The following is a 17356-nucleotide window of genomic DNA, read 5'->3' as shown; positions in this document are numbered from 1 at the left end:
GCGGTCTAACTCGTAACGCCGATTGTATCGTTTTCCACACTGGTTGCACGCGTGCCGTTTCTTGTTCTCGCCGCACTCGGTCGACCGATGTCTTCTCAGATTGCTACTGTATTTGTAAGACTTCCCGCATTCGCATTGATAGATGTCCGCCGGTTGAGGGATTAACAAGATTTCGCGGGTTGGCATCCGATCCGTATTGTACCATGCTCCTGAAAAATTGAGATTCTTAAATAACGTTGGAACGCCTCGCAAACCAAGCGATAAATTACACGCGCAACGAACTACACATTGAAATACTTTTGTTAGTCAGAATCGATTTATTTCCTATCTTGACCGGAGGGTAATAAAATACAAAACAAACGAGTCCTTCGAGTTTGTCGACATTGGTCAACAACATTTATCTTCGTAAGTATAATAGTTCGATAATTGCCACAGAACTGTGATTTCTATGTACATCTGCAACAACGGAACGGATTATTACCCAGTCGGCCAAATCTGCTTCGAGCAAATTTTGATCAATGTTTGTATTGATACTTGCCGAACAAAAGGCGGTCATTTTGGTGCCAAGACCATGCTCGGAGCAGAATTTGGTCCCTATTTGCTATGAATTTACCAGCAAAACTTGTCGACAAATTCCGAGCCTAATACGGAAACACATGGGAATTTCTCCACTAGTTTTGGTAGCAAATTGCTTGGTCAACCTTTTTGATGAACGTGAATTGTGAAAGAGCTGGATCACACGTTACCGAGTTATAACAATTAGATTACCTTCGCATTTGTTTACATATCATCTCAATTCGTACTGGTACATAAGTCAGCAACAACAGTCATTTCGTCAACAAAACATGTACTGGCCCTGCCATTCAAACATTCGATAATTCGCAATTCGCAGTCCGAGAATTAATTTGCAAGTACGTTCGATTCTAATCGTCTTCCTCCATTTTAGATACTAATGAAACTGAAAATTTGATTGAAAAAGTTGTCTCGCGCAGTCAATCGTTCCGAGTTTCTATGCAGTATTTACATTCTATGGTGCGCGACTATGTGATTTTTTAGTTCGTATCGGTACTTGAACTTCTTATCGCACACGTGACAGGAGAATCTCTTTTCTTTGTTCCCGCAGTCGACCCTCTTGTGCCTCTTTAAGCTGTCCAGCCATTTGTACTCTCTTCCACAGTCGGTGCATAGATAGTTAGTTTGTTGAACGTGCAGATAAGGATCTGTTGCGAAAGGATCATTCTCCGTTTGTTGCGGTTCCGTCAAGTCCCGTATACGCCTGCACAACCTACTGTAGGGCAAGCTCTCTTCGCCTCTGCGACGCTCCTTCTTCTCTAAGATCCTCGCAGCATCGTATATTCCCGTGTTATCAACACCTGCAGGAGAAGCAAAAAGGGTAACGATAATGCGTCACGAAATGATGCACGACTCAAAATTAGCTAATCAAACATTCTGATTAATTCTACAGGAATGGCTGGAATAATGTAAAACACGGTTCGCATAGTGCCAACTTCAAGCTTCGGATTTAATGAACGTACACGCACACACACACGCGCACACACACACACGCACACGCACACACACACACAGGGGGGAGGGGTTGCTGGTGGTGATATGCTAGTGGTGTTATCGATCCCTATAACCCATAACTGGAGCCTTTAACGAGCAAGGAATTACGCGGAGCGAAATGAAACTATTCTGGAAGATATACTTTTTTCCGTGTATTTTTTCATACAAACGAATAATTGGTACGAACGATACGGACGCGAACGTACGCGATGAAAAAAACGCGAGCCTTCGCGTGCCTTCGCGTGCCCTCGATTGGTACGCAACGAATAATAGGTACGCTACGATTAATTGGTAATATAAACGAGTTCAGTTTGATTTCGCACAAGATCACGATAGCCCCAGAATAATAAGACCAGAAAATACGAAAGTAGTTCACGAAATCGGTTTGCTACCAACATCCAAGTATGCAACATCATCAAGTTCGACATTATCCCTTTCGTGGCCAACACGACATATGTACGTCTCACTCGATTATTTAAACAAATGTCGTTTTCAATTTTCAACACTGCGCTAGAGGCGCTCATTTTATTATCATAATTGAGCACGAAACTGACGTTTTTACAGTTTAGAATTACGAATAATGCGATTGGACAACAAAATGAGTTTCTTTTTCGAATGAAAATGTATCGCTAAAAAGATAATAATTATGAGTATATTGGCAGTTAGCTGATACCGAAGACCGTCTTGAAATTTTCGAAATAAATACAATAATTGTTTCGTAAAATCTGGTTTTCACATTTCAAAGGTAAGGATAATTCCCAGTACTAACAAAAATTATGTTTTAATGTATCGAAGTGGTTTTAAGTAGCATTTACTGCGTAGGAGGAAGTTGCTTTTATGACATGAAAGTACAAAAATATATTAATGATAATACGGGTGGAAGTATACTAGAGAGACACCTGCAATCATACTGGTCTGTTATGTATTTAGTTTTACAAATACGAGGACCGCGGATCTTCATGCAAAATAAAAATGTTCTAGTTGAATTACAATGAAACTGGAGTGAAATAAACATTTATGTTCTTCCTTAACACGTTTAACCGATAGAAAATACTTAATATAACGGAATTTTTAAATTACTTAAATGTCTTTAACTGTTTACACCTACTCATTGTTGTCACGAATGCATAAACTCCGCAGTCTAATGATGTTACATAAGAACTGTGTACCAGAGGCGATTCACGCGCTTAACGCTGGGATAATTAATTTCTACAGAAATAACAAAGGGTATAGCCGAATAAAATGGTCAAAACTGCCCTTGGATCAAATTAACCCTTTCGCTACGGCAGTCCGCTCCGCCGAAGTGACGCCACTGAACGGGGCACCGCGCCGAAAAGTGTGCACGATGAACGTCGGTAGTCTTTTCGGTGTTTACAGGTTGCCGGATATAGACGGCACCCGTAGCGAAAGGGTTAAAAGGCTAATGGGCCATTCGATAGGGCATCAAGACAAACCATGCTGTGCAACATTTGAACAATTTGATTTGGGAGGGTAGTTATGGGGAAAAATGAAAAAGATTAGTTTTTGGCCTATTTTCCCTACTGCGGCATATGTGAAAATTCAGAAAAAAAATCTAACAGATGTCAAACACCCGGATACATATGGTATACTGTAATTCCATGTATTCCGTATGTATATCAGCGTCGTTAAACATTTATCGATTCACAACATTAATTCGGACCAAGGTCATTGTCGACCATCTTATCCGGCTATAACCTTTGAGAAAAGAATAATTCAGTCACGAAAGGGTTCAAACGCTTAATGATTGAGATTGAACGGAGATTGAACGGAGATGATCCGTATCGGGATTTAAGAGCCGGCGTGTTGCTTCGCTCAAAGGCTGGTTTCTTTGTCGCCACAGACGAGTCTCTGGTGTCTTCTGAGGGTGTCCAGTCTCTTGTAGCCCTTGCCGCACTGACTGCAATAGAATTTCTGCCGGTGCAGCCACTCGACCTCTTCTTGGAGCTTTTCTAACGAAGCGTCGCATTTGGTTTGATGCCGTTTCAAACTGTCCATCCTCGTGTAAGCCCTGCCGCAACCGTCGCACCGGAACTGCTGATGACTCTTGGCGATCTTCTGCGCCATATTGGTCTCGACGGTGTTCAAGATGGACGAGTCGCAGAGGAGATAGCTCATCGGCAGCTCCCCGTGGAACGAGACTTCGCAAATGTCGTCGTCTTGATCCTTCTCCGCGTTGCTCTCCGTGCTCTCGCCTGCAAAGACGCGTCATTCTGTTAAAACGGACGAGATCAGCGAAACAGGCGAGGAGCGAAGGCTCTGCGAATAGCGAGAAGCATGCACACTGCCAAAGTGACCTCGCGCTTGCGTTGCTTTCGGGCAAAGTCGAGGCTATCTAGCTGATTAAGTTTGTTCAAAAACAAAAAACAAAAGACCAAAAAAAAAAAAAAAAAAAAATAAAAAAGAAAAAGAAAAAGAAAGGAAAAAGAGAATCGTTGTTAGTCGTATTACAATTAATTTGTTTGCGGGAGGCTGGGTTTTCTAGCTCACAAGCAGAGACCGAAGAGACTCATTCAATTTACGAAACGTTCAAATATGCGTTTTTATTTGATTCCAGTTTACGATATTCGTTGAGATACATTCCGTATGGACGTACAGCAATTTCTTGTTCCACATTTGATCGATGTTCTTTTATTTTTGCGTTTCGTTGGAGTAAATTCTTACGATAGGATAACAATCGAATACTCTGTACCAGGTCTGGGCACGGTTGGGACCCCTCCACGGTGGCAACCCCCACCAACCTCTCTCTCATACAGCGCGCACCTTCGTCGCGTTCGCTGGTGTCTTCCTTGCTCCACCGTGTGTACGTATTTTCGTAGCAATACGCGACAGGCGAGGCGCGTCCTTTCTCCATGGTAACGTTGCTTACTGCAAGGGGACGCACAATCGTGGCAAACGCAGAGTCGTTAGATCATCCGGGGGAATTGACTCGAATCGAGGGGAAAAAGTTACCCCTCTCTCTCTCTCTCTCTCTCTCTGTCAGTATCGGAGAACGTTAGTCACGTGACCGGGCCGCAGCGCGGCGAAAGCGTAGAAGGGAAAATTAGAGTGGGGAAACAAGTCTTGATCTGGCGACTCTGGGCGAACATGCCTAGCCCTGCTCTGTACGCTACACCGGTGCTTGTTTAAACAGCACGCAACGCTGAGTTGCATTTTCGCCTCTGGGAGGATAACAAATGTCGACGTAATCTGTAAGCGTGTCGGTACATTAACAAGAACATTTTGATATTATCGAATTAGCAACTCCTGCAACATCTTATTTGCAAGAGAATACATTTGCAGTTTTTCTCGTGGAAGTTTCATCCCGTAGAAACTACGATGTTTGTTATAAACTTGTTTTGGATTACGTATATTATAGTTACAGTATATCTTCGCGTTTCGTTCAGACGTACAAACTCCACAGTTTACAATGTGAAAAGAGAATTGAGAACGCTGTCAACTACAGCTTCGAACGACTCGTACTTTTATACATTGATTTACAACAACTTATAAAATTATCTGTATTTTATAATATACTAACTTATCCAACAAACACGTAAACGTTCGAATTCCAGCACCCAAAAGGCAGGTTTTACAAATATAACTGAAGCCCGATGTACACTTGTCAACGCTACAACTATCCACTTACCGCTGTAAACGGTCAATGAACAACTCTAATAGATTTTCCATACAAAGCAAGAAAGAAAAAATGAACGAGACTGAACGAGAAAATCCTTGAAAACTGCTTACAATCTTTTTTTAACAGATATTTACCGTACATTAGGATTTAAGTGTGTATCAAGCTTGCGATAACGATCTTCAAAAGAAAGAAAGAAAAAAAAGAAGAAAAAAAAAAATAGAAGAAAAAAAAGAAAGATCAGAAAAATCTAGAAATCGTTCGATAGCGACGATTCATTGCATCGTCAGTCGCGGACTGGACGTCGCGAGGAGCGCCGAATGCATCGACTTCACGTGGGAGATAAAAGACAACGGTTTCACGAACTTTTTGCCGCAGAAACGACAGAACAGTCTCTCCCCTTTCACTTTGCAATAATTCTTCTCGTGACGTCGCAGGCTGTCGAGGCGGGAGAAGCTTTTGCCGCACTCTTCGCAGATCACCGTCTTCACAGACTTCTTCCGTTCCTCCACTTCCGGCGAGTCGTAGCTGCTGGCAACGAACTCGAACAGGGTCTGCGAGGCATCATGGTCCGTTTTCAGGTACCAATCGACCGCCTCCGCTTGATTCCCTGCGAAGAACGAACAGCTCGCGTTAACGTATACGAAAAATGGCGAGGTGAGACGAGTCGGGGGAAGAACATGCAGCGAGGACATGAATCGAGGGGAATACAGTTCCCCCCCCCCTCTCTCGCTCTCTCTGCCAGTACCGGATTAGTCACGTGACATTGTGACACATGCACGAGAGAGACGAGACGTCTCGTGTGACCGGGCCGTGGCGGAAGCGTGGGGGAATAGCGTCGTAGAAAGGGGAACGGTAGAGTGGGGAGACGAGCCTTAATCTGGCGACTCTGGCCACGATATGAAATTGCTCGCTATGGTTATTGAAATTCAATTTGTTTAACGTCTGGACGGAACATTGAACACCTACTGGAAAGAGGAATAGATAAAGTTTGTTCATAGGTTTCCGGGAATTTATTGAGAAAGTGTCAAACTTTTGTGTACGTTTATTTATTTCGACCGGTGTTATCAGCTAATCAGCGAGGAGCGCTCATGAATTTGTAAAGCAAGTTTCTTTAATACAGATCTTTTTGCACGATACACTACTGCTAAAATACATCGTAAGTGGTATAAATAAGTTATAAATATCACACGAATGATAAAGTGTAGTATAGCTGGACACAAAAAAGTGGGGAAAAAAAGGAATGAACGACTCAGGGGCAAAATATGTTACGCACACAATCATGGCCAAAACTGAAATTTCAGAAAAAGAAGTACATAATACCGTAGAATGTACCCTTTCCATGTCGACGTATTTCCAATGTAAACGAATATAAAAATTGTACTTATTTTTACAAAAATTGTACTGTCTCCAAAAAAATCGACAACATGAAAATTGTATGCTACTCTTGGAACCATACAACTTTCATTTCAACCATTTTTTCATACACGAAATAGTTTCAAAGTAATTTAGGTGACACGGTTAGCTGGATCACCCTGTATATTACTATAAAATGAATTCCTCAATCTGGACAAGAAATTCTGTCACCCGTATACAGTGCGTGTACTAAATATTCATAAACTGTTTAAAATCAAATAACGTTTTCAGAATTGGACCAAACAACTTGAGTTTTTTTTTTTTTTTGAGATGTTCGAAGGGTTAGTTTACTGGGTAAATGTGGGTAATGTGTATATAATTTTGTCTTATATTGCTATTGTTATCTTTACTTTTTTCTTTCCAATTCCGCCTAACAGAGATTTAAAAAACAAATTATTCACGCATTACCGGGTAAACTAATCGTAACGTCTGAAAAAAGTTCAGTTTGGTCCATTTTTAAAAAAAGTTATTCGTTTCTATAGGTGTAGGTGTAGTTCGTACACACGTACTAATTGTAAGACCGGCACGACAACGTGGCGATCGTCGGTTTACCATACATACATATTAGTCTAATGAGAGACTCGCGATCGATTAAAATTGGAGAATCCGTTGCGAGAAATGGAACGGAACGGAACGGAACGGAACGGAACGGAACGAATTAATTGATCCAGGTGGCCAACGGATCTTTCTGCGCTGGATTTTCGTATTCGCCGGTTGCAGCGTGCTTCGTGTTGCAATGATTGGTCAGCTCGTATCTTCGGTAAAATTTTCTGCGGCATATGCGACAGCAGTGCTTGGGCAGCTTCCCGCACTCGAGTCTCTGATGTCTGCGCAGATTCGCCATCCACTTGTAACCTTTACCGCACTCGCCGCACATGTAGTTTTGCAACGCTAGGGAACGAATTCGAGACACCCGAGCCTTGTAGAGCATCGGACTCGGCTGGAAATTCTTCGTATCCACGAACTCCATGGGGCCCATGCCCTCCATCGTGGCTGGGCCGACTGGAATGCGACAAAAATCGGTTACTGCGATACCACTGCCACAGAGTCTCGTTAACTTAACAGAAATTTCAAAGTCACTACGAAGGATGAGAAAATGTTCTATAGAAGGTACTGCTGATACTACGAAATACACGCACGCACACAGATATAGGTGGAGGAAAGAATGAAAACGCGAATACTCGTGGTCGCCAGATTAAGACTTGTCGCCCACTCCGCCCATCCCCTACTACGAAGCTATTCCCCCATTTTCCGGCGGGTAAGCATTCCCACGCTTCCGCCACGGATCGGTCACGTGACACGATGCGCGCACCCAATTCGCCTAATCCGGTAATGCTAGAGAACGGGCAATAAAGCATACAGTTCCCCTCGATTCGAGCGAATTCCCCTGATCTGGCGACACTGCGAATACTACTCTCGGAGAGGACGAAGAAGAGATTTTGTCTACCGTTCGATAGCTTAGTGCACGCCCGCATCGACATATGTAATGGGTCATTGCAAAAGTCCATACTAATTTCAGGAAAAATGTTGATTTTGCTTCAACGTAATCTGGTCTAGGATTTTTCCAGATGCCTGGAAGGAAATTATGAGCACCATAATGCTTCGGGGGTCGCGCTAATTCGACGATTACTACGATTTCGGACTACCGGACTAGATCCTTTTTGGTACTAAGGTAGCAAGGTCCCTCGATGCTAAGATGCGGTGACTCGTGTAATTTACAACGGCGTTCATGATCAATAATTTTATTAAATTGTTGAACATTGGGAAAAATACAATTTTTCGGGATCTGGCCACACAATTTGCACACACGGAAGTCATAAAATGAATATCAACGTTAATGTTAAAAAAAAACACACACACACGGAACTCCTGAACGACTAACCCCTTAATTCTGAAACGCTTTATTCGAAGTAACGTAAAACGAATATTCTTTTGTTTTTCATTGTGTCATAATTGGGATTACGAGCTCGCGTCAAGAGCAGTTAACTAATTATCGAAACGATTTCACTACATTTAGTTAGAAATTTTGCATGATTGCTAACTTTCATACAGAAAATACCTGAATGTCTCGGAGAAATAATTCTAATTCACGGTACAGTAGTATTTCCGTAACTGTCGCATCGTCGGGTCTGCCGAGCGACAGTTTTAGCAGATGTGCTACAGTCTTTGTTGTGTGCCGAACGTAGAGAAGGCTAGCGATTGAAGAAGAAAGAGGGATCGTAGGGTTCGACGCTTCGACTCTCTGCCTCTCTTTCTTTTCCGTTCGCCGATCTCTTTCGCGCTCGAAACTTTAATCACTTAACTTTACTTTAGTCATACGAGCAATTAGAATCGTATCTATATCGCGTTTGGTGTCATTCTAGCCAGAGAGGAGAGACGCGAGATGGTAAAAGTTTTTATAAAAAAAAAAAAAAGAAAGAAGAAAAAGAAAAAAAGAAAATAAAATAGAATAAAAAATTATGTTATTAGCAATCTTTTGCTTCGCTTGCATCAGCGTAAGTCTCACCGATACTCTCGACCCCTCGCTGGCTCGGTTGTCGAGCGTGTTCACCGCTTGACACGTTCCTAGGAGGATCCCCCGAATGGTGGGGGATACTATTTCGACGGTTACGGTAGAGAGGTTCGCGACAGTTACGGAGATAATCGACTCGACATATTCAATAAAATCCGTCCACGGTTAAGGGGTTAATTTCGAAGTGGTCTCTAATCGGTAAGTGGTCTCTAGAGCAGGTCCGAGTGGTGAGCCAGCAAGTGTTCCTTGAGCCTGTCGCGTCGGTAAAATTTCCTCTCGCAGAACTTGCACTCGTTCGTCGCCTCCTTATTGCCGCACTGCAGCAGATGTCGACGCAAGCTATACATCCACGCGTACGACTTGCCGCATAGACTGCAGGTGAAGAGCTGCTTCTTATTCGGATCGTTCGCTGCGCCCTGGTAATAGTACGGGTCGTTGTAATTCCCTTCCTTCGGCAGAAGATCATCCACCGGTAGATTATGGTAATTGTCTAACGTGCTCCACGTATTCTTCGATAGTAGACCTGTCGAATGAACATACTCGTGAACGAACAGAAACAGATGCAGAGAAAAATATCTGGGCGACAAATCGTCAATTTGAAAATGAACAGTGGGGGTAAACGGACTATGTATCGACGAATTCGACTTGAATGTTTGTTTAGATTCGAGATTACGGTGTAAGGGGAAAGTGTTGATCGAATGAGAATCCTTGATTCGATATATTATGGTTAGCTTAACGATATCGAGTTTAATGTGTTACATTGCTCGTTGAATGTCGTTTATTTCTAGGTACATAAAAAGCACAAGTACCAAGAGATTCCTGGTATGCGTTTTATTCGTTGGAAAAGGAACGCTTGTACTTTGTAAAAAAGTATATAAACAATTGATCGTAAATGCTTCTTAGAGTTTAACACAATCTGTGTACTACAATTACCTTCGATGGTAACCACGCGAACGCATACTTCTATAAACCCGATATAAATTAGTAAAGATCGATCGAGCCTGGGGGAGATGCGTGACGAGAACTTTTCAAACTGTACTGTCACACAAGTTTCGTCTTCGTTAGCTTCATCGTGTTATCCCTGTCGGATGCTGCGCCAAGACATAACAACTTCGTATCGTGGACAGTACAATTTTAAGGCGTTTACAACTAAAAATGGCGCAGGTCCTAAAGTATACACGATGTTCTTAAAACGGAAAGTACTACTAATGTTTTAGTGTACACAGGGTGTCTCGGTAAAGTCACCGAATTGGTTTTAACACTTTCATTTAGCTTTACAAGAATCTCGAAATAAAAGAAGTGAAAGTGGCAAAGTAAATTTCAGCACGGTGTGGTTTCGCATACATCTTGTCAACACGTTGAACGCGATATCGATACATGTATTTCTTTCAGGCCTTTCGCGTGAAAACAAAATGTCTTTCAAACAAAACAAAAGGAAAAACTGAACTGAAACATCCTGTACCGTTGTCAAGCTTTACACTCCGTTTCGTTTAACGTACGTGTTAATTTCGAAAGCACGGGTCCGTGTGTTGTTCGCGAATGTTGCTCTTAAACGAACACGTGGCCTAACAAAGTAGATATGCAGGGTGAGGCACCTAAGACAAGTCACGCAAATAATTCACATAATTTTGCAAACACGAAGGAATGTTTGAAACAAAATCCCGAACAAAGTCTCGACTAAAGTTCTTTGCATTTCGAACAAGTTTCGTTTTACTTCGTTAACACGTTGTCTGTGATCGTGGTCACGAAGGACTGCCGGCATCAAACAAATCAAAACAATGTGCAACGAGACTGATACTTGTCAATACCATCAAATACAAACTGTTAAACAGTCTACGTTCACGTCTACGTTCGATCAGTGGCATTGAACGATTATAGTCTTCGAGTTCACCTCGAAGAAGATACAGTTAGAAGTATTGAAATCTCGTTCGGGCGACTTGTCTCGGGTGAGCGCAGACTCGAGACCCGTTTCGATAGTTGGAGCCGCGTGGACGCAAAGCGTGAGTCGACGCGACGCGACGCGACGCGACGCGACACGGCGTAATTGCGAAGATAATCGCTACTCCGGCTTGTCGCCGAGAACGGGCGAGTCGCGGCACTTTTGCATTATGTGTCGCAGCTTCTTCTGGCATCCGACGATGTGCGAGTTTAAGACGAATCTGTGCTTGAACCTCCGGTCGCAGATCGGGCAAACCTCGCAAGGGGCAACGCCGCACTCGAGCCGCTTGTGTCGGCTTAACGAGGTGGTCGCCTTGTACGTTTTCCCGCACCTGTTGCACACGTACTTCGCCTCGCTGTCCTTCGAATCCTTCCCCCTTTGGATTCTGTTCGGCTTGTAAGCTGTCTCGGTGTAACAGAGCTGGTTCCACAGCGCGTCGCTGTTGTCGCGCGGCTGATGAATGTCTTGCGAAAGCAGCATAGTCGCCAGAAGCCCTGAAACGAGAGGATTTCGACGTTAGACGCCAGCCTTCTTCCTCTTTTCGCCTTTTCGCCTTTTCGCCTTTTCGCCGTTCCCCGCGACGGCGCGGCGGGGAAGAGGAAATTTACAAAATGTTCTCCATTATCGGAGAATTAGCACGTGTAGAATTGTCACGTTCCTGAAACTATTACTCCTCTCGTTTTTCGTTCGTTACCAATGCTACGTATCCACACGAGTGTTCTTCCTCGGAACTCTGTCTTTGTCGGAACCACTGCGGAACAATGGCTGTCGGAAAGTTCAACACAGGGGTGTACAAGAATTATATGTCACCACTACTATAGCGGGATTCCGTGTCTCTGGATCGGTGGAGGTCTGCTACGAAATTGTCCTTGACCCTTCTTCTCAAGGTCAACCTGGGTCTCAACCGAACCGTTCTCTTGAAAAACAAATTTGTTCAACGGCCAGTCTCGCAATAGTTGGCACACACTTTAAATCGGAATAACCTTTTCTATACGTTTTTTATTTTTATACGTGGTCAATTTCGCGGCCCATTTTTTTAATAGCGATCCAGATGTACAGAATCCCGTTATACGATAGTCGTGACATAATTTTGATACACCCCGTACAGCACGATAGCGGTGCAAGAGCAACACTCTACGGTGAACACGTAGCATTAAACGGAGGATCGCGAATAGATAAGGGGGTAGAGGTTAAATTAGCAGAAGAAGAGCAGCCGGGTAAGCAATAGACTATGTTATACAGAATATGCCAGTTCTAGCGAGAGTATGATTTCTTGCGTCGATGAGATATTGTCTTGCAGTTTCTCAGTCGAAAGAATCCGCTTCTTCGTTCCTTGTTCAATCGTGCGATCGGAGAAACGATCGTTTCATGGTAAGAAAACGTTTTTATTCAAAAGTGAAAATATTTGTACAATTGTGATTTTCTCGTGATCGGTCCGTATTTTCGAGCCAACAAACCTCTCGATACCTGTCGTTGTCTCGATAGCTCCGAATATTTTTCTATTGTCCTAACACACATTCACTGGAACTACCGTCGAAGGTACCGTCATAAAATTGCACTCGAGTCGCTTCCTCAGTCTTGATCGTCGTCGCATTGCCTCGGAACGCTAATACGTCCGTTTTCTTCTACAGGAAGCGAAGTGGTGGGTCAATTTGAACCTGTACGTGAATTTCTTCTTGCAAATCGGACAGCTCTGCCTCGGTTCCACTCCGCACACGAGCCTCTGATGCCTCTTCAACGATGTTTCCAACTGGTAACACTTGCCGCATCTGGTGCACTCGTGAAGCACAGGGTTTCTCCAGCAGGGCAGGCTCTGAATATTCGCCACCGTACGCCTCGGCACTGGAAAGACAATAGAGAAACATAAGAGAAGTCGACAATGGGAGAGACGCTTACATATATCGAGCGCGTGCATTAGCACGTACTCTCCTATTAGGAGAGAACTGGTATCAAAGGGGGGACATTTTCGTGAAGGACAACAGAGCTACGTAACTAAGGAGCCATTCTAGTGGTTCTGATTGGTGTTATTCGAAAAGTCAGTTATCTTCTCTTTTTAGAAAGTATATTTTGTCGAATAAGATAACATTCGCAATATTTCTTTAATTTAGCTCTATACAAAAAAGTTACAGTACTATTGAATTTTCTCTTAAGGGGGTATGCAACCCTGTAAGCCTAATAAAATGGAGTAAATCTAACAGTTGCTTTTCGTAAACGTTTACAAAAATTCAGCAAATTGCAATATCAAGAAAATCGTACGCTGCATTAAAGATAATCTATTTTTGTTTAACTTAATACTACAATTTTTTTTTGTATTACCGCTGGTTGCAGGCTATCAAGGTTTTGCTGGACATGGAGTTAGGTAATGTTATACGACTCCACCATTTTGTAATTTTATGGAATAAAAAAAAAAAGGAAAATAAAGTTAAAATATTGCTTAAAAAATGTTAGATGTTGCAGGATTGCATACCTCGTTAAGTTACATTATGGTCATTCTATAACCGGATGTTCAGCATGTTGCTAACAATAAGAAATAATTATCAAATACCCAAATAAAAAACTCGTTTTATTATAGAACCTAACATAATGCTTGAGATAACAGCTACGTTAAATGATCCAATGGACGTCCTATTCATAATGTTTTGTGTACGGCATTCATCAACTATATTACAAGGAAACTACACTATCTGGCTTTCGCGGAAACTATACGAACACTGTGTGTAAAATATTTCATTAATAAATAGTATGACCAGTTTGAGGAATATCATCGCATTTTAGTATTAAATACGCATTGTACTCGACGAAGCGATATCGGCGGACACGAATGAAATTTTTAGAGGAAGTAGTTCTTACAAAAATATTTGACACGTGGTTCTTTTTATTGCCCATCAGTCATATTTGGATTGGTCGCAAAGAACAGATTAACAAGAAGAGTTGCGTATGTTTGAATAATCAATTTTGTCACGGATGTCGTATTGGATATGTTTGTTAGTTGAAATATAAAATACGGATAAATCATAGTTTTGATTTTCCCATTATAAAAGAAAAAACCTTAGAGTTGAACTTTCTTGGCATTTTGTATGCATATCCAAGCCTATAGATGTAAAATAATAATGAAACAGGTAGGAAAGTATCACGATCTTTTGAATAATTATATCTGAATGACTTTCACGCTTAGGATCTCATCTTCGTGTTTCGTTACAGACTCGGATAAACAAGTTGAAAAAGATGACTTTTACTTTTTTCCTCGCAACTCCCAATGTAGCAACGCGGGTGTATGTATCTGGGAAGTATGTGTTCAAGATTTGCTTATTTCCGGGCGCAGTTCAATTATCACTTTAGGTGACAAGGGTTATTTGTAAACATGGTGTACGCATCTCCTATGCGACAGCCATCGATGTTTGTATTTGAACTTCCGGCCGCAAATCGAACATGTGAATGTCGGTTCTTTGCCGCATTCCACCCGGATATGATTCCTCAGCGCAGCGCGGCTCAGATACCGTTTGTTGCATCGACGGCAAATCCACACCTCCTGCAAGGTGCCTGCAAAAAAGAAGCGTTTCGCAATGGTTAGGGACACGGCTCCGCACTAGTAGCAATCGTTATCGTTCATTCTCGTTAGCTCTCGTCGCAAGCCACGCACACGCAGAAACACACGTGAATTTCTCAGGGGTCCACACGACATGACTAGACAGCGGATTTGACGCGGATTTATCGCAAAAATAGGGTGCAATTCGAAAGAGTACAAAGGTCCGAAAGAATATTTTTCAAGTTATTAAAGAATTAAGTGAAATTCTGTGCTTGGTACCAGTATCTCGCAATCGATGTAATTTAAAAACAATACGATCTTTCGTTTCAACCCGGTATAATAATCTGTCGGTGAGAAAAGTATGTCTGCGAAAGTGTATGTCGGTAAACATTGTCGAGGAAATCGGTCATGTCGTACGGACCCATTTGCCAGCACCTCGGGGAATGAGACGCTTTTGCTACTTGGATCGTTGTCATAAATTTTTTATTGCCTTTCTGATAGCCGTCGTGTACATTTCTGGAAGCCCTACATGTACAAAATGTGTAACAAAATATCTGCTTTCTACAATACGAATTGTTCGCTAGTTATCTATTGTTTCAGTCGCTTCTACTAAAATACCCCCCTTCTGTAAAAATATCTTGTGGCTTTTGTTCGATTACGATGCACGTAAAGAATTCTATCAGTCTTTCTTGTCTTCGGTGCGTTTCCACAGCCTTCAGTTTGTCGTTTAAGCTGTTCAGTTTTCACAATGACGGTTCTCCTAGTCGTTTTCTGATTAATCTACGGTTTACGCTCACAGCGGCGGATCCAGACGTGGGCTTTACGGGCTGCAACCTAGGGCCCCGTTCGGTCAAAGGGCCTCCTTTGCGTTAAACAAACAAAACAAAAAAAAACAAAAACAAAATAATAATAATACAACTAAAAACAATTTAAATTAAAAACTTAAGGACAAATAAATTATATACAAATTTTTTAAAAATTGGTTTGGCCACCAAACAATGTTAGCCCAGGGCCCCAAAATTAACGGTCCGCCGCTGTGCATTAATTCTCGGGACCACGTACACTTGGATAGCGCCAGCAAATGTTATCTTTCATCGAATCGGACTGTCCAACATGTTAAACTCTTCGTAAGCGATGAAATTATGGCATTTTGACGAGTTTGATTCACATTTCGGTAAATATGCTACTGTTGATCGTACTAGAAATGGCTGTAGACTTATGTATATTTTATGGCACTAAACTCGGCGATTCGACAGAAATTAAAACTCAACCATTGATAAACGTGTTTTCATCCAAGTGAATATAACCCCATAAATGTACAATGTTGGTCAATGAATACTGCTGTTACCAGTGGTGTGAAATCATAGGAGAACAACGTTAAATATTAAATTACAGTTTAAAGCTCCGTTACATAAATTTAATGAATCCTCCCAAAGGGAATGCTTGGTTTACCGACTTGTAACAAGTAGACAGCGGATCATTACGCAAAATAAAATCTTTGAAATTTGTTTCTTCCTTGATATGCATAATGGATTGAAAATAATGCAACAGTATTTCTAGATTTTTCCAATGTTTGTACAGTTTTAAATTACACCTACTCATTTTTGTCGTGAATGCACGAAATCCGCTGTCTACTCATAACTCACAGCTCTACTCGAAATCAAGGCCTTATACAAGGTGAGTATGTATAAAAGGAAGTGTGCGTACGAGGAACCTTCCCTCTTAGGTGACGAGTCGTGGCTCGGTATTCCTAGGATTAATATAGAACCTAACAAAATACAGTAAAAAATCTCTTACGTAAAATAATGATCAGTCGAATGGAAGAAAAAGGCGAACGCGATGGCGCGCGCGATTTGGTATCGTAACAACACGATTCATTGTCGAGTCATTGTTCGAGAAGCAACGGTTCGGTTTGCTTCCGATTATTGAAACTGTCTTGTGTGCAAGTTCGACGCAAGGTGCGACTGTAGTCTGTGTTTGTACTTGAATTGCCTGCCGCAAAGAACGCAGGCGAACGCGGGCGCTTTCCCGCAGAGCCGAAGGTGGGTGTACATGGAGGATTTCCTTGAGTAGACCTTGCCGCAGACTCTGCACGGAAAAACCGATTCCTCGCCGGGGTAACCTGCAACACAAATTATGGAGTCGTGCGTGCGTGCAAAAGACGACGGTCTACGATTACGATTACATTGCAGGCCTGGGTAACTTCTTCCCCGCCGTCGCTTCACCACCCCCACTACTGGCCACTTTGTATTACCCTATCGCAGTGTCGCCAGACGAGGGGAAAAAGTAACCCTCTCTCTCTCTCTCTCTCTCTCTCTCTCTCTCTCTCTCTCTCTCTCTCTCTCTGCCAGTACCGGAGTATGCACGATAGAGACGAAACGCGTCACGTGACCGAGCCGCCGCAGAAGCTTGGGGTATAGTGCGGCAGAAGGGGAAATTAGAGTGGGAGCACAAGCCTCGATCTGGGGACGATGTTTCCTAGCCAGCCCTTCTTCCACACTTGGTAAAAGCACGGTGCAGGAGTGGGAGGGGGACTCGCGCGTGGCTCGCGAGCCACCAGTTGTCCAGGCCTTGTTCAAATCGTCTCGAGTCATTTGTGTCGAGTGAAATCGTCGACAGATAAATGTTAAATATGGAGAAAGGTTTATCAGACAACATCGCATTTATTCAATCAAAGTGTTTCCGTTCTCTTTTATTTGTACTCGTATTGTTCGTATGCGTTGCTTAACTACGTAATGAAACGGCAGTCTCGTGGAACACCTT

The 17356-nt window shown here is 42.5% G+C and overlaps 3 protein-coding genes across 4 annotated transcripts; all 3 read right to left on the bottom strand.

Annotated features, from left to right (window-relative positions):
- Positions 1 to 854: 854 nt before the first annotated feature.
- LOC143354707 (uncharacterized) lies at positions 855 to 1380 on the bottom strand (the record flags this gene model as incomplete). Its single annotated transcript, XM_076788973.1, has 2 exons — positions 855 to 958; positions 1025 to 1380. Coding segments are annotated over 2 exons (372 nt in total), but the record flags the coding sequence as incomplete, so codon positions are not given.
- A 4671-nt stretch (positions 1381 to 6051) lies between these two features.
- On the bottom strand, positions 6052 to 7810 carry LOC143354569 (longitudinals lacking protein, isoforms F/I/K/T-like). The gene is made up of 2 exons (XM_076788808.1): positions 6735 to 7810; positions 6052 to 6661 (listed from the first exon to the last, which is right to left on the bottom strand). The coding sequence occupies exon 1, from the start codon at positions 7602 to 7604 to the stop codon at positions 7275 to 7277; it is 330 nt and encodes a 109-aa protein (XP_076644923.1). The 5' UTR covers positions 7605 to 7810; the 3' UTR covers positions 6052 to 6661; positions 6735 to 7274.
- A 1719-nt stretch (positions 7811 to 9529) lies between these two features.
- LOC143354566 (uncharacterized) lies at positions 9530 to 11610 on the bottom strand. Of its 2 annotated transcripts, none has more exons than XR_013082347.1 (2): positions 10168 to 10860; positions 9530 to 9651 (listed from the first exon to the last, which is right to left on the bottom strand). XR_013082347.1 is itself a non-coding variant. In XM_076788805.1 (2 exons), the coding sequence occupies exons 1-2, from the start codon at positions 11545 to 11547 to the stop codon at positions 9606 to 9608; spliced, it is 180 nt and encodes a 59-aa protein (XP_076644920.1). In that variant the 5' UTR covers positions 11548 to 11610; the 3' UTR covers positions 9531 to 9605. The 2 variants fall into 2 exon arrangements, 1 of the variants encoding a protein (XP_076644920.1); XM_076788805.1 differs by lacking the exon at positions 10168 to 10860 and adding an exon at positions 11414 to 11610 and having other exon boundaries at positions 9531 to 9651.
- Between the last annotated feature and the right edge of the window lie 5746 nt (positions 11611 to 17356).

The sequence above is a fragment of the Halictus rubicundus genome, chromosome 5, assembly GCF_050948215.1.
Source record: "Halictus rubicundus isolate RS-2024b chromosome 5, iyHalRubi1_principal, whole genome shotgun sequence".
Taxonomy (NCBI): domain Eukaryota; kingdom Metazoa; phylum Arthropoda; class Insecta; order Hymenoptera; family Halictidae; genus Halictus; species Halictus rubicundus.
The sequence above is the reverse complement of the archived record's forward strand: the minus strand, read 5'-3'. Positions and strand labels throughout refer to the sequence as shown.

What these genes read in the sequence shown, in the direction of transcription:
- LOC143354569 (XM_076788808.1), bottom strand. Translation starts at nt 7,604, where the DNA reads ATGGAGGGCATGGGCCCCATGGAGTTCGTGGATACGAAGAATTTCCAG.
- LOC143354566 (XM_076788805.1), bottom strand. Translation starts at nt 11,547, where the DNA reads ATGCTGCTTTCGCAAGACATTCATCAGCCGCGCGACAACAGCGACGCG. An exon ending in TCGAAGGACAGCGAGGCGAA is followed by an intron (nt 9,652 to 11,413) that starts GTACGTGTGCAA and finishes TTCATTCGACAG; the next exon opens with GTCTACTATCGAAGAATACG.